The following is a 16,147-nucleotide window of genomic DNA, read 5'->3' as shown; positions in this document are numbered from 1 at the left end:
TTGGATGTTAAAGAGTAACTGGTGAGCTCTTGAATCCTTCTAAATCTGAATTTACCAGGACCGAGATGGTTGTAGGTAAAGAAGAAACACATTCTGCAACGAAATATTAGAACGTAGAACAAATCAACGAATTATCGTAGTGTTTTTCTTTTATTTATTTGAGTTATCGTGGCCTTGTGTTTTGTGAAGAATTTACTATTGACTAAGGGTGGTTCACTATGGGCGTATTTGATAAAATTAAAGTTTCTGAAATTTGAATTTATTAAATTATTTAATTATTAAGAACTAAATTTGATATATTTGAATATATATTCTAACTATATAAAAGCGAGAAGGGAGTTTTGCTACCGCGAAGCCATGGGCCGGTTTCGAGGGTAATCCCCTGAATATTGGTAGGCATTTTTGGGTTTCGAGAGCATTCTAGTGTATTACTGATGTTGTACTTTGTGCTTTGACTATCCTCCGTTATTTTGGAAGGACTAATGGTAGCCTTTGTGGTGGGCCTCTTCGTGTCCTGCTGACTTTTGGCTACGGTGTAGCTTTTGCTTCTTCATCATCGAGGAGCTTTTGCCTAGCTTCCTTCCCAAATTCCTATCATCAGCACAAATTTATAATTTTTTTTTTTTTTTGTCAAAAGTCATTCATTATTCACAATCAATAAACATGTAGAACCCAAAAAATTCATCAAAAAATATATAAGATATATATTTCATAAAATCAATAGATATATGGGAAGGTAATTTACACACATAAAAAATATGTATGAGAGAAGAGAAATAATACCAACAATAATCTATTAATCACATCATAAAAGCAAGACTCTTAATTTTTCACTCTTCTCAACTAAACACAATAATATGATACTCTATAGATGACTTGATAAACAAGTCTTACAACCATAAGAAATTTTCTAATAAGATATTGATTCCTAAACAATAAAACTACCATAATTTAACTCCAATAGAATTACTAAAACCCTAATTTAACTAAAACACTATCAAATAACAATATGAAAATTTCTAATTTTGAATCTTGATTTAATATGCGGACAATACAAACTATCACTTTGTCTTTAAACAAGTCAATTAACACTTTTAATCATGCAATAACGTAACAAAATATTATAAATTTAACTAAACAGCTCCAACTCATAAAAATTATTACACACAAATTTTAAAATTCAATCATAGTATTGTACACAACCTACATGTGAGCCACTCCGCGCTAGGCGCGGGGACCAAAAGCTAGTATCATATTAAGTAGTAATAAGTGAATAGTTTATCACTTATTTTTTAAAATAAATTTTATCTAGAAAATTTAGTGTCAAGTTTTTCTTAAAAAATTTAATGTCACTTAATTAATTTAGATATTTAATTTTTAGTTATCAAACACGTTTGAATATATTAAGATCTGAAGTAACTGAATTTAAATATTGAACCTGGGTATCAAACAGAAGGAAAATAAGGCGACCTTCCAAAAAGGGCTAATTCCTTCAATTGTTGTCCAAAAAATAAAAAAGCTAAAGAATATTATTCTGACATGGGTATATTATAAAACTTATGTTTGCCGGGTTGACTAAAGAAAAAAAATTTTTTAAAGTGCTGGGCTGCCAAGATGGAAATTTTTTATTTAATTTCCGCTCCCCGGCATTCTTGTGATCTAATAAAATGTGCAGTGAACGTGGACATACCAAACTCATATATAATAGTATAACTAACTGAGAATATACTCTCCACATTCTTTTAATCTCCTCGTTAGTTCCCTTTCCTTTTAAGAAGCAACCCACATGCAATGAGATAAAGCTAGCTTGGTCTTTTTCAAGAAATCCTCTCAAACTTTGCCTCGAAAAAGAAAATCAAAAACTAAAGTAACCAACAGATATTTTCGTTTTAGTCTCCAGTGCTCAATTAAGATGTCAATAATCTATAATCATCCTAGCAAGCAATTATATGTAAGTTGCAAGACCCTAAACTCTGTTACTCGCAGAAAATGTGGAACAAATTTAAGATACTCTTCTTTATGCATTTGCTATTGTGTGTCGTTTATGCATGAGCCAAATACTAGTATTTGACCAAATCCGTAAGCGGGTAACTAGTTACAAGAAAATGTGACCATTGAAGAAAAAAAAAAATTCCTTCTTGGGTGAATTGTCAATATTCTTTCGATTTTTTATTTTTTAGACAATAATTGAAGGGATTCGCCTCAAAAAAAAAGAAAAGAAACAATAATATAGAGTCCTCGAAGAGAGAAGGCCGTCCTCGAAGGAAAAGATGGCGGCCTTCCCGAAAGAAAGATGAAAAAAGAAACTGACAGCCAATAAATTTCAGTTTTCTCGTAGTAGTACTATGAAAAACATCCCATTAAAAGGCTAGCATGGGCAGCATTTGGGGTGCCTCAAAGATTAGCTACAAATTAAAAGGTTCAGCACTCAGCCGCCGCATATGGTATATGCTTTCTTCATCTGCATTCGGACCCAGCATCTTGATTCCCATCGAGCCACCACTCTCCTCTCCTTCCGCGGCGGAGCGTGGGGCACACAACTCACAAGATGGATAGCCTCTACTCATCCATCCATTACTGGCTCGTGGACCAGCCATTGGTCAGCCAGTTTGAATGGAAACAAGGCCACACATTTGCCTCCACCACACTCTTTCTCACCCTCACGGTCCTAACCTACCTCACTCTCACCTACGCTCTCAACCGCTTCCCGCTCCTCCCGACCCTCAGCCCCAACACCCTCCGCCTCGTCACCGCCGCGCACAACCTCATCCTCTGCCTCGCTTCCCTCGTCATGGCTGTGGGCTGCACCCTCTCCACCCTCCACCAAATGCCCCACAATGATTGGACATGGGCAGTCTGCTTCCCCGCCAACAACACCCCTCCCCGCGGGCCCACATTCTTCTGGGCCCAGGTCTTCTACCTGTCCAAGATTCTCGAGTTCATCGACACCCTGTTAATTATTCTGAGCGGGTCGCGCTCTCGACGGCTGTCGTTCCTCCACGTGTACCATCACGCGGTGGTGGTGATAATGTGCCATCTTTGGCTCTCTACTTCGCAGACGCTGTTCCCGGTGGCGCTCGTTACCAATGCTTCGGTTCATGTGCTAATGTACGCCTACTACCTGCTGGCCGCGCTCGGGCAGCGTCCGCGGTGGAAGAGACTGGTGACGGACTGTCAGATTATCCAGTTCGTTTTCAGCTTTGGGATTTCGGGTCTGATGCTGTATTATCATTTTACCGGGTTGGGATGCTCCGGGATGCTGGGCTGGTGCTTCAATGCCGTGTTTAATGCGTCGCTTTTGTATCTTTTCGTTGATTTTCATTCCAAGAATTATGCCAACAAAAAGAAACAATGATGATGACAACGATAAACTGCTGTCCCGGTGATTTGATTGATGTCATTGCCCTTTTTTTCCCTTTGTGTTTCGAGTTTATGACGTAAAGTACGAATTAGCCATATTGCCAAATAGCATGTTAAAAAAAACATTTCCTATTGCTAAATGAGTGGCTGAATTTGGTAATTATAATGTATGACTAAAATCAAAGGAAGAAAATTTTGATTACTTAATAGTATTATGCATCATCTTTTTTCTCATATAAGCTGGTAATCTAGTCCCGTACAATGCTCAATATCTTAGACCATGAAAAAATTCCTCCCTTTTCCTTTTGAAAAGGACAAAAAGAACGTATGTTTAGGGGATTTTCATTAGTTTAAGCTTAGTTAGCTTCTTAATTTGCTCTGCTCGTTTGGTACTGGAACCTTGCAGAAACATTTTTTGAGCACTGGGAAATATTCATCAAGTTGTAGTAAAATAAGTTGATGAACAGAGCGAAGAGACGACAAGTTTCTCTGAGAGAATTTGTATGGAAAGTGCCAGACAGAGGCAAGGTATCAGTTGATTGGGAACCAAGGAAGGAAGCCTTCGCCCTTTCTACCTACCCACAGGCCACCGCTTCTTAGTAGTCTCTTCGTAACTCTCCTCAACACGTATTCTCTCACTTTTATAAAACTCACACTAATCATCTTTCAGCTTCTTAATACCCCAGTCAAAGACCAAGAAGTGATATATGGCATCTCCTACCGGTGCACTTTCGACCATCTTGTTTGCCTGCCTTGTAGTTGTAACAGGTATAGAGAAGGGGGGCGGGGGATGCGTTAGTGGTTATGTTTCCGACCAAATTTTTAGTTGCAGAATGCTTCACTTCTCGGTTTAAATTTGTCAGATTTTATGACATGAAAGATGTATGTTTTCTTGAATAACAGGGATAATGCTTGCCGAGTCCACGAACTTGACCATTATAAACGGCTGCAACGAAACCATATGGCCCGGTATAACACCAAACGACAATTCAGCACCAGATACCAACATCAGCGGAGGTGGTTTTCAATTGAAGCCTGACCAATCCGTTGTATTTTCAGCTCCACCTGGATGGAATGGCAGAATATGGGGAAGAACCGGGTGCGACTTTGACAAAGATGGCAGTGGTAAATGCGAAACTGGTGACTGCGGAAGCACCCTAAAATGCAAAACTCCGGGGCAACCGCCTGCTTCAATTGCCCAATTTGCCTTCGGTAACCTTGATTATTATGATGTTAGCCTTGTCGATGGCTTCAACTTGCCAATCACGGTAAAACCAATATCCGGAAAAGGAAATTGCAGCACCGCAGGTTGCGACAGTGACCTCAGGCCCCATTGTCCACCGGAGCTTGCAGTCAATTCCAGTGGGAAATCTATCGCCTGCAACAGTGCTTGTAATGTGTTCAACACAGACGAGTACTGTTGCAGAGGAGCATTCTCAACTCCCCTCACCTGCGTGCCAACAAATTATTCGAGGACGTTCAAGACCGCATGCCCTGCAGCTTATAGCTATGCCTACGATGACCCCTCCAGTATCATCACCTGTTCTGCTACAGACTATGTAGTCACATTTTGCTCGTCAACGTATATGACTAACTCGTGATAGATCACTGTTTAATGCTGAAGTGTTTATGCATGTTAGAACCTTTTCAGGTGAAGAGGAACTACTTATCAATCATTTACTCATTAAACCTGTTTCTTTGTTTCCTTTAGGAATCAAACACGGTGCACATATCATGACAGGACGCTTACCTGTAATGAAGCAAAGGGTCCAACCACATTTTCTCTTGTGGGGAACATGCTGCTGCTAGCTTTACCAACCGTATTGAACCTAGGATCTATGTTTTGATAGATAATCTTAGTGCAGGACAAATTTTGGCAATGGAATGTTGTTCCCCTTTATCATGTACTTAATTCCTTTTTGCTATAGTGGTGATTTTACGTTTAGTGCCTCCAAGTGTATAAATTATCAAGAGGGTGAAGATCTAACTCCATTCTAAAAATTTCTGGTAAGATTTTAATAAGATGCCGTCTGATCATCCAGATCTATACAAGCTACCTGACAACAAATTTCAGGTAAATACTCACTTGTATTCGACAAACAAGTGATGTTAGCAAGGCTTACATATTTACATCTGCAAAAAGCTTCAAAAAGAATAAAGAAGGTTATATACCTTAGGCCTGATGGTTGCTCATTCTGCTTGATCACTAGCATGCAAGGCAACCATGCGTAAGGTTCGCATCAAATAGGGCATAGGATTCCACCATTTACACTCTGTCACCGTTATAAAGCACTGCTACAAAATTGTAGTTTTGCACCCTCTAAGGCAATTTGTTTTGTGCTTCTGAAGGGGTTAAGAATAAACAGGTCCTTCCTGTTTCCCAAATTTCACCAATGCTTTGGGGAACTAGTTTTGACTGTATCTAAACTGATTCTATCTTATTTGTTAATTCAATCATCTGCCAAAATTGATCAAGACTCTCTCTTACCCTGAATGCTTACTGAATTTGCCATGCTCCTGTTTACACTCAATGCCTTGGACCCATCAACCTCGTATGGCAGTACAACAACAGGGGCTGCTGGTACAGTGCCCCAACGCTCCTTCAGAAATCTCCTAAACGCTAAAACCATCTGCCTCCGGAAATTGAGCTCCCTTGTAAAGAGATCAAATATAAGAAATGCCAGAATGTACTTGAATGGAACAAGGAGGAGAATTGTAGCACTTAGTAATAGCAGCAGAGCAACCTCTGTTGTTACCTGAAAAGAATTGAGAACCCAGTGAAAGAAAAAACAAAAAGAGAAGGCTGTAATCCTAAAACTTTCATTATGCAACAAGACAGACACAAATTTTTAACCCCAAAATCCCAGAGGCCAAAAAATCTATTCTGAAATAAAACAACATCCGGATCATTTAGTGATGGGCCTCTACATTCTCTTTGATATACATCATTAACCTTTTCGGATCAGCTTCTATTGCATAACTTCAGAAGCAAGTCAATAAGCTATTTCAACGCTTCATACTAATCTGATCATGTTAGCATGGCCAACTTTTTAAAAAAAAAACTTATTTTCCTCCAATAGTTATAAAGCTAACCTAGTATGATAAACCAGCATATCAGATGATAGAGACCCACCCTCACCTTATTGTAAGAATCAAGAGCAATCGTTTATTTGAAACACTTAGACCTACTTGTGATTTAACAAGAAGTATTTGCATGTTTCTGATTGCAAACGAAGATAGAGGGTTATCAGAGAAAATAAGGGGATAAATAATATTTAGTTTCTTTCATTATGGTTTGTTCATGTAAAGAGAACCACTGTTTTCCACTGTCCACTAGAACGAGTTATATAATGTGCAAATTTACGATGATAAACAAGTTTTTAAACAGAGGAAAATGTGAGAAGAAAGAATTCTAGATGTGAGGGAGAGAAAAAGATAAAAGAACACAAGAAAAAGGTGAAAAAGAAACGTTCCACCCCAACCATCTGCCACCCCTTTTACCTCAATTTTTGCGTCACAGTCCATAATCCAGACCTATCAACATCTCTCCCCCAGTTTACGCCTGGTTTGCCTGTTTGGGTTGTCTCTGTTTGCTTCTTTATCAGTGCATCTACTGTAGTTGTTTGTGGACCTCTGCCATCTTTTCAGTGTTAAGATGGCAGTGTTAAGGATTTTTGTCCAAAGAGGAATGAGGAGAGTTTGTTTGCTTTACAAAGAAGAGGTGAGCTTGTCTTCTGTCTGAAGAGTTGTTATCTTGGAGTGTAGCATTACTTTTTGGCATTTATCAATGACATAACTCTGAATTTTTAGGGGGCTGTTCATCTTAAGCTCAAGTCAAATATTAAAATGTAATTTTGACGTCTAGTGGAATCTAGTATTAATATGGACAGATGTCGAGGTATACATGTAATTAATTAACAGGAAATGAAATCGAAAGATAAATGGCAGGATAGACAACAAGAGAAGAGTTGAATTCACCTTAATTGCATGCAATACATCTACAAATTCATCTCAAGCGATTTCAAAACTTGACTGCCAAGTTAAAGTGAGTTCAAGTTCCAGCATACCTGAGGCTGGCCAGCAAGAATAATTGTTCGGATTTTGAGCAGGGAAATGTTAAGATCCTGCATAAACTTCTCCACTTCACGCATGGCCTGTTTCAAAGCAATAATTTTTTGAATTGTATTTGATGGTGGCTGATCACGTATGGTAACTTTTCCAAAATATCTTCCCAAGCGACCTTGTTCCTTAAGCCCCTTCAACAATAACATGCTGGCAGCCAACAGCATCAATGTCATCGGGAACAGATAAGGGAGCATGTTTCTGATCAAACAGATAGCAGAATGATTTGGGATCAGTAATCAAGTGTCGCTGATGACATTTGTCAGTGTCAAAAATCCAAAGGACTGAGGTCATGCAAGGTGGTCTACCAAATTGACCGAGCAAAGAAAAGTTTGAACTTTGTCCAATTTAAGAAAGTAGTCTTCAATCACGAATGGAAAGAAGCATTATTGGAAATTACAAAAACATTGTTGGTTTTAATACCTTTTTTTCGAAAGTATAGAAGTTCTAACTAGAAGACTGCAAACAGTATATTTTTGTTCCCTTCACTGAATGTTTTCTAACTCTCAGTCTGTTCCCACTTCACCAAAATTCATCAATCTGTTCCCACTTCAACAAAATTCATCTCATTCACCAAGCACACATGCAAGTAAGAAATTAAGAATTGCATCCCCATCTTATGATGGTTTCTTACTGTATGAACAGAAAGCATTGTCTGCAAATTGTCATCACAAAATCAATTTGAAAACCACAAGAAAGAGACTTGGCAAAGGAGATTATCCAAATGAATATAATGTAAAGGATTTGACTTCACAAATTCACCCTAGTAGGATGGTTATATGTGTTGAAGCCATCAGCATAGGCAATGACATTTATCAGCTGAATTGAATTTTCTATGAATTGTTTAACACGCCAGGATCCCTAATCACATGAGAGGAATTAATACTGAGAGCAGAGTTTAAGGCCTCCCATACTCGAGAGAAAGAAAAATAGTAATAAAAATCACAATGTGGAAGGAAATCAGAATGCTATTCCTGCAAATTCATGGCAACAGAATTTGATTCTTCATGCTTTGATTGGTCATAAAATGGCAATTAGTTCGAATCCACTACAACAAATGATAAACTATTTTTATCAAGATAGCAGGAATAACTAATACACTTGCAAATTTGGAAAGTAAGAAAATTACTAAATTAACTTATTCTAGTATAAGAACCAGAAGTTCAAACGACAAAACATGAGTGTCATGAAACCACAGCCATTTTACCTGAAGATGATAGTATACACAAACACAAGAAATGATGTAGTCACCAAGGGCTCCTCCCAGCGTCTAAGTCGTTCAAAATTATTGGCCATAATAGTTAAAGGAAGTATGAGTTCCTGTTAAATACCAAAAAATATATATATATATTCAAAGAGAGTACTAAATAATCATGTTAAACAAAGATAAAGAGGCTTAGTGACATAGTATATGCAATAAGATGATCTTCAATCTGATGGAGAGAAAAGTAGGATTATCAGAAACAATAATCTAGATTAATTCATCATGCACCAAAAAGAGCAAAAGTAATCCCACAAAGATCGAGAGATATACATCCACATTAGTTGCATATCTAGATCTTCCCCGACACAAGCTGGTTAGACTCAGGACAAGGAGTGAAGCAATTACATTTTGCCGACCCAGATTTATTCCTAAAGCTCAGATGTATAGGCATGAGACAAGTACTTTAAAACATAGAAATAACCTCAACTATTGCACTAGTTATGGTATAAAAGAGTAAAGAAAAAATTTCAGCATCCCTACAAGGAGATATAACAAGAGACATGATGATAAATTGAAAATTTTAGAAGACATGCAGATTAGTTAATCTAGGACAATGAAATTTCATTTAAAATATAAGACTGTAAAGTCCCAAAAAAAAAGAAAAGAAAAACAAGGAAAAGACACGTTTAGTAAGCAAAAACTTGAACTGTAATAATGCTAAAGCATCCAAAAATTTTGAAATGCACGTAAGACTTCATTTACTAACACTGAGAAGTTTACTAAGATTTAGGAGCATGGGAAGACACAGAGTAGAAATGAATGTCATATGCCCCAACACAACATATCACTATTAAATTTAAAACGGATTAATCTCCAAGAGTCCAGCCTTGTGATCTGTGAAGACATTTTAATACATGATAGCTTAGATTTCATATAGCAAGAAATATCAAGCTTATATAGGAAACATAATGAAGATTTAGAGAATAAATAAGACCAAGATAAAGGCCAGGCAATTCCAACCTTAAAAAGATCAATATTACTCGGTATTCCTTCAATCATTGCAGCATTTATTGTTGCTTGTGTTTTTTCAGCTATTATATACTTATCTCTGCATACTATTGCTGCCTTTTCCACCAATGACACCCCAGCAATGACATGATTTTTACTCAGTACTACTCCATTTCTCATGGAGAAGTGCTTCCAGAAGGCAACTGCAGCATTAGAAAACCAAGATGGAGATGTCATCCACTTCCGCAAGTACACACTTCCATCTATGTCAAACACATGATTACTACTTTCAGATGCATCCTGAGTGGATATTAGATGTTGGCCTGGTTGTTTGTCTCCATCTGTAATTTTTGAAATCAACGGTCCAGCCCAGAAATTAACAGCTAGAGTTTGGAAAACCACATCACCATAAGGAGCATGTTGCAAAAAAGAGAAAGGGACAAGTTTAGTAGGTTCATCCAAGAGTCTTCGCATTTGTTGAAGAGCCTGGAGTCTAGCAATAGCATTGGTAGCGCAAGTAATTGCCTTTGCCTTCCCTTTGTGAGCACCGTGTACATAGTACACAGATTGGTCACCATCCTTGGGTCCAAATTCTTGTATAAATTTGTGTAAAGCATTCACTTCATTAATAAATGCATACCATACATCTCGTCTCATTTCACCTCCCAGGTCAACAAATTCCAGGACCCATGTTTCAGACCTAATTGGATGCACCACAAAGTAAACAAAAAGTTTGTAACCTAACCAACTTCAACATAAGGATGCAAGTGGACCTCAGAAGTGACAAACAACTAAAAAATCCTTAGCTTTCTGTTGTTTTGTGAGGCAAAGCCTTGTAACCTCATGTATGAAATCTATTTTTTTTAAAACAAAAAAGCGAACAGGAAGTTTCTCCAACATATTTAGCAGTTCTTGAAACTTTAACAATTTGAACCAACTATTTAGGGAATTTTCAAGTTCACAATCCAAATAATGAGTAAAATCCCATGAATGAATTTGAATAAAATAATTCCACAGAACAGGTCAAAGAAGCTTACTCACTCCAGCCCGGAGGTAACAGATATAGCAGAGTCAAAAAGATCGGTTCCCAGGGGCCCAACCCTTGTTCTCTTTACTTGTGAACCATCTCTTGTAAGATCCAATCTCACTGCATCGCTTTGGCCTTTTAAGCCAATTCTCTGGAAAGAAGTTTAAGAGTTAAATGAACTAAGCTGCAAAAGAATACCTTGTATGGATGCTGGAAACTACGCCAAGTCTCATCAACCTTCATAGTTCCATTTTATGGTAAAAGAGTACATAGACAATAATTTGAAGTTTACTAATGATGAACATAACCGATAAGATAGACAATAAGTAGACATCCCTAAGCTCCATTCCATGCATTCAGCAGAAATAGCAAGTACCTCAAAGTACAATGCCCCATCAGTCAAAGTTAGTTTTCCTGGCCATACTATGTTGTTCTCCCATTTCAACACTGGCGGCTTTCTGCTTGAACTGAGGCACAAAATTTTCTCTCCAAAAGGCTTGGGGGACCCTTGGGACTCATATGATTTTCGTCCTTCATGAATCCTACATTGGATAAATTTTGAAAAAGGAATGAAAACTTTCTGAATGGGTTCACCAACATGCTTGCCATAAGCATGAGAATACCATCAAATAACTCTTTGACACATATATGCCTATAGATGCAATCTACTATTTGGAAGACTCGTAAGCAAATTTAGTTCATGCTCACTTCAGAAGTTGGTCAATGTATGTAGACCACGAGCCATATGAGATCCCTTGTTCATCACGAGCAAGAGCTTTGAAAAGGTAATGTGCAGTGGACCAGTCAGCTACACCAGAAATAGCTGGAGCTATACGAACAAAAGCAGCTTCTCCTACAAGCTTCCTCTTTGAGTTTCAACAAGAAGCAATATGGTAGTTGTTGCAGTCAATATACTGATGTACATTAGGAAGTAACATATCTTTGATAAGTAAAAAGAGTTTTTCCCAATAGGAACTGCAAAATCCAGAGAGATATAGAAGAATCATAGAAGTTACTTATTGCATGGAGTGTTGAGACTCTAATCCATCTCATTCCAACTGATAAACTATGATACTCCTAGTGAAGCTCTTTACATGCTAGAATAGGATTAGGGCTAACCAGAGTATTGCATTAGGTGACAAAATTGGTAGAAGTATGTCACATGCAAATCCATTGATTCAATTTGCCTCCAAATAGCTAATACGGTTCTGTCCTATTACCGTGCTTTACTAACTGAATATCTATCCTTCTATGGATCCGACTTTGCTAAAGACGCTAGGATATTAAAAGCAAGATATCCTGTTGTCACCTAGAGGACATCAAAATTACTGGACGTTGAGAACAGTAACAGGAAGTCCAGTAAACATCTTTTTACTCAGTTGAGTCACTGGTACAGAAATTTAATCAGCATATATAACTTGACCAAGTCATCAATATTCTACCATAAAACCCCAAGGCACCATCTTATAAGCCAATTAATGCACATATCCCATTCAAAGAATTGGACTAAAGAAGGAATGGGTACAGAAATAATACAAATATGATGCTCAAACAGCCAAAATAGTAGAAACCTTGAAAGAGTCTCTGTCTGAGGCCTCAGCCTGGGAATCCTTTCCGCTGCTGTATGGATGCTCCCATGCAACCATGGTTACAAAAATAAGTTTCCGAAATGCACAATCCTATGATCACAGCAAAAATCAAATACTCATGCAACAAAGAAGTCATCACCCTCTTCTACAAATAAGATAAAAACCACAAAAAGTACTTTGATCCTTCTCTGTTTTATCAAAACAATGGCATCTCTGTTAGCCAAAAGAATATCATACAACTAAACCTAGATACAAGCAGGGAATTTGATCGATTGTACTATGTCTACAAACCTTCAGGGAAGGATGAATATCTGAACTATCTCTGGACAAAAACCTGAAGCAACAGTATTCGACTAAATTACGAGCATTGTTGTATATCGGTCCAGGAACAAGGGCTCTAAATATCTTCTGCATTTTTTTCCCAGTCAATCCATTCATCCTGCATAAATTAACTCTTATTTCATCTATGGATCCAAGAAAGACATCAGGCAAAACCAATGTCATCAAAATTGCATGATGATAATGAAAGTTATCAGAATCCGTTGCAAGACGTTTCTTATAATTTGAGTTCATAAAAATTCATTTTTCTTCAGGACTTCTTTCCACATCCAATCATTAGTCACACTGATGTTTTGCACAGTAAAGAGGATAACCAAAAGAACAGATAATATGAAGAAACAAACAGAGTTTCCAGAGGATATAAAAATCTACAAATTTTCAAAGAAAACTAAAACAGATAATAGACACGTAAAAGCTTTCAAAGGATATAAAATCTAAAAGGAACAAATATCCTCGTTTGAGTCAAAAACTTTATACGCATATAATACAGGCAAATAAGCTAAAGTTTGTGATGCAATGTTCTCGTCTTCAGCTGACACAAGTTTGTGAAGCAAGTCTCTTTTTGAAGATTTTCATGATTCATGTCAAAAAAATGATCCAAATCAAAGAATAAAAGAGAAAATTGCAGAGTCTACCAACGTTTTACCATAGCCCCCCTTCATAAATGAAGGATTCATTGCTCCTAATGGTAAAGAAATATCTATTTTCTGCCAAATTGAGACATATCCACTAGATTAACATATCTGAGTGTAAGAAAATCATAAATCACACTAATCCTTGGGAAAAGCTAGTTCAGGATGATTACAGAGTCAGGCAGTTGATGACACATGAACAGAAATGAACCAAGATGAAAGGGCACAGACTTGAAACTCAGCAAATCTGACACTATGCAGGTCACAGAATAAGATTTAAAAACCAAATAGAAAGGGACAGGAAAAGAGAAAGATGGAGAAAATGAAAAAGCTCTTTCCTTGATGCCTAATAGACACAGTGTGACGTTACGAAGCTTCCCATCTTAGCATCTAGCTCCTTCCATCTTACAGTAAGGGCGTTCTTAGGAATGCAAAAATTTTCTTTTGAATTTTTAAGTTAAATAATTAACTTTTTATAATCTATATATATTTTGATGATGATTACACATCAGAAACAAATTCTTTTGAGCTTATACAGGACATAATCATAAACTTTTCATGCTCTCTTAAAGTAGCTAGAGATGAATCAGTTCAACTATCTGAATTGCAACATTTCGTAATATGCTTGACAGCAGACACAAGTTCGTCTTCTTCAATAAACTCAGCGAATTCACACGAACTAGGTGTATATCCAGTCCAATAATTGAAACTCTACTTTATTAGTATTTAGTGTTTCTTAGCTCCGGGTTAGAATCCTCAGTTAAGCAGCACAAGATAAGTTAGTATTAAGCTCTTGCAGCTCTCGTTTTTCAGTTCTGCATACTTAATAAACCCAGAAACATACTTTCGGAAAATTCTCCCAGTTGAAATTCTGGCAAAGCAGCAAAAACTGGGGTGGACTCGATGCCTAAATTATGCAACACTAGACCCAGCAAAAGTTACATGGCCAATTCTAGTCCAAGTGGAGAAAATAATGAAGAAAAAGCTCCAGTTAGTTAGTTTATGTCCACCAGCTGATTTGCAAAAAAAGCAGACAAGAACTGTTGAACCAGATAGGACCATGACGTTGCACATATGGCACCCTTATTACCTGCTAAATTGCTCAATAGAAACAATGGCAGGTAGGGACAGATCTCCACTGGGTGTTTTGCTGTTAATTGTCTGTTCAGCCAAGAAAATGTCCCCCAAATCTCCAGCATCATCCTGAACAACAGGTTTCCTATCGTTTACAGTTTTTACCAGTGGAGTCGTGACTTCATTCAAAAAGTTTTGGGTCCTTGAGATCCAATGGTTTAGTGATTCTTGTACTGCATCTACCAAAATAGCATGAAATTAGAACAGCTAGACGAAAGAAAATACAGAAAATTCACAAAGCTTTTCATCAAAAACAACTGAAGTTCATTACAAGAAACACCTGTAGTCCTAATTACAACTCCTACAGCAACAACTGACATGGAACACAGCAACTTGAATTCAGTCATTCTTTGATATATTTGATTTCTGAATAGACTCGTAATGTGTAATATGTAGCTCAAAAAGCTTAACTTACAGATGAAAGAAAAATAATTTACATTCTAGTTCTAGATTATATTAGCAGTATATTTCATTCACTTTTCTTTATCCTGGCGTAACTGCTTCTGCTTTGTGCATGGTAAGGAGAACATATATCGTCTGCAGATATCCCATTATGATGAAACCTTACATCTTTCGCCTAGACCTCCACCAAATTTACAATCTTCCAAACATATTAACAATCCCATATCACGAAATTTTCAAATTTTTATAGTCAACTCCCAAGAAAGTGTCCAACTTTCGATCATCATCATGTCCGTATAATATATAGTCAGTGTGAAACGCATAGACGGGGGAAAAAAAAGTAATATGCCAATAACTAACCAAATGAGCAACTAAAGACAACATAAATCCTGTACTCCATAACGTTCAGCCTTTAATTATCCATCAAGAACTGCCTCTAAGAAAGCTTCTATTACAAAAATTGAAAGCTCAAAAAGCCAAAACCAGAAAGTTCAATCCAAACAGTGATAAGCTATATTTTCAGTCAAGGTTTAGAATGAAAGTGGTAGTCCATGTAAAGGAGAATTTTCCTATCGGCTTATAAATTGATTTTTCTATGTAAAGAAAAGCAATCTACAATCAGCAGAGTTTCAGCAAAGTATCTTACAGGCTTTAGCACCAGTGGGAACAAGTTAATTAAACCGCTGTAAGTATTATATATTTGAACTCACTCGCATCGATCTCAGTGAGCTTCCGTCTACTATTATCCAGCAGAGATCGACCCAGAATCTTGAAATTAAACTTTTGGTCAGCAGATGAAGATGACGAAGAAGTTTTGTCACAGCAAATAATCTTAATCCTGCAGGAACCTTGATGATGATGATGCTGATGATAAGAGAGCAGAGCAAAAGGTGGTGCCGGTGGTGGTGATGGTGATGAGCTAGCAAGTTTAAAGTGGCCCTTTATCGAGAATCCTGTCTGCATATTTCTTTCTTTGTATTTTCCTTTTCTGATTGAAATCCCAAGAACTACAGATTACTTTTCCAAGAAACAGGAAATGGTTGTATGAAGTTAACTTGCACAGTTGCACTAGTATTTGCTGAGGAAGAATTATTGGGGGAGTAATAGTAAGAATGAATTGGTGGGTGTAATAGTAAGAATGAATAACAATGAGGGGATCAGCGATGAGCACGAAAGAATACTTTGGAGTTTGGACTTCCTGTTGGTGAAGACGACAAAATGGGGACTTCCAGAGACGGAAGAGAGAGATGAGCGTGAGAGCGAAGTGAGCAGTGTGTATCTGCGTGTTTGCAGATTTTGTATGGGAGCGAAATGTTGGTTTTGGGGATTT

The 16,147-nt window shown here is 37.4% G+C and overlaps 3 protein-coding genes across 4 annotated transcripts; 2 read left to right on the top strand and 1 right to left on the bottom strand.

The window, feature by feature from the left end:
- The first annotated feature begins 2,288 nt into the window (after positions 1–2,288).
- LOC113761112 (putative elongation of fatty acids protein DDB_G0272012) lies at positions 2,289–3,414 on the top strand. Its single transcript, XM_027303958.1, has one exon. The coding sequence runs from the start codon at positions 2,549–2,551 to the stop codon at positions 3,353–3,355; it is 807 nt and encodes a 268-aa protein (XP_027159759.1). The 5' UTR covers positions 2,289–2,548; the 3' UTR covers positions 3,356–3,414.
- A 63-nt stretch (positions 3,415–3,477) lies between these two features.
- On the top strand, positions 3,478–5,310 carry LOC113761111 (thaumatin-like protein). Its single transcript, XM_027303957.1, has 3 exons — positions 3,478–4,128; positions 4,264–4,942; positions 5,072–5,310. Exons 1-3 carry the CDS (start codon positions 4,068–4,070, stop codon positions 5,205–5,207), a joined length of 876 nt encoding a protein of 291 aa, XP_027159758.1. The 5' UTR covers positions 3,478–4,067; the 3' UTR covers positions 5,208–5,310.
- A 157-nt stretch (positions 5,311–5,467) lies between these two features.
- LOC113761110 lies at positions 5,468–16,021 on the bottom strand. 2 transcript variants are annotated; one of them, XM_027303955.1, is made up of 11 exons: positions 15,528–16,021; positions 14,372–14,594; positions 12,602–12,749; positions 12,293–12,400; positions 11,430–11,587; positions 11,098–11,263; positions 10,736–10,872; positions 9,707–10,394; positions 8,690–8,802; positions 7,428–7,683; positions 5,468–6,116 (listed from the first exon to the last, which is right to left on the bottom strand). In XM_027303955.1, exons 1-11 carry the CDS (start codon positions 15,778–15,780, stop codon positions 5,832–5,834), a joined length of 2,535 nt encoding a protein of 844 aa, XP_027159756.1. In that variant the 5' UTR covers positions 15,781–16,021; the 3' UTR covers positions 5,468–5,831. The 2 variants fall into 2 exon arrangements, with proteins under 2 accessions (XP_027159756.1, XP_027159757.1); XM_027303956.1 differs by having other exon boundaries at positions 14,372–14,588.
- Between the last annotated feature and the right edge of the window lie 126 nt (positions 16,022–16,147).

This window comes from Coffea eugenioides, chromosome 2 (genome assembly GCF_003713205.1).
Source record: "Coffea eugenioides isolate CCC68of chromosome 2, Ceug_1.0, whole genome shotgun sequence".
Taxonomy (NCBI): Eukaryota; Viridiplantae; Streptophyta; class Magnoliopsida; order Gentianales; family Rubiaceae; genus Coffea; species Coffea eugenioides.
This window is presented reverse-complemented; position numbering and strand designations above follow the sequence as displayed.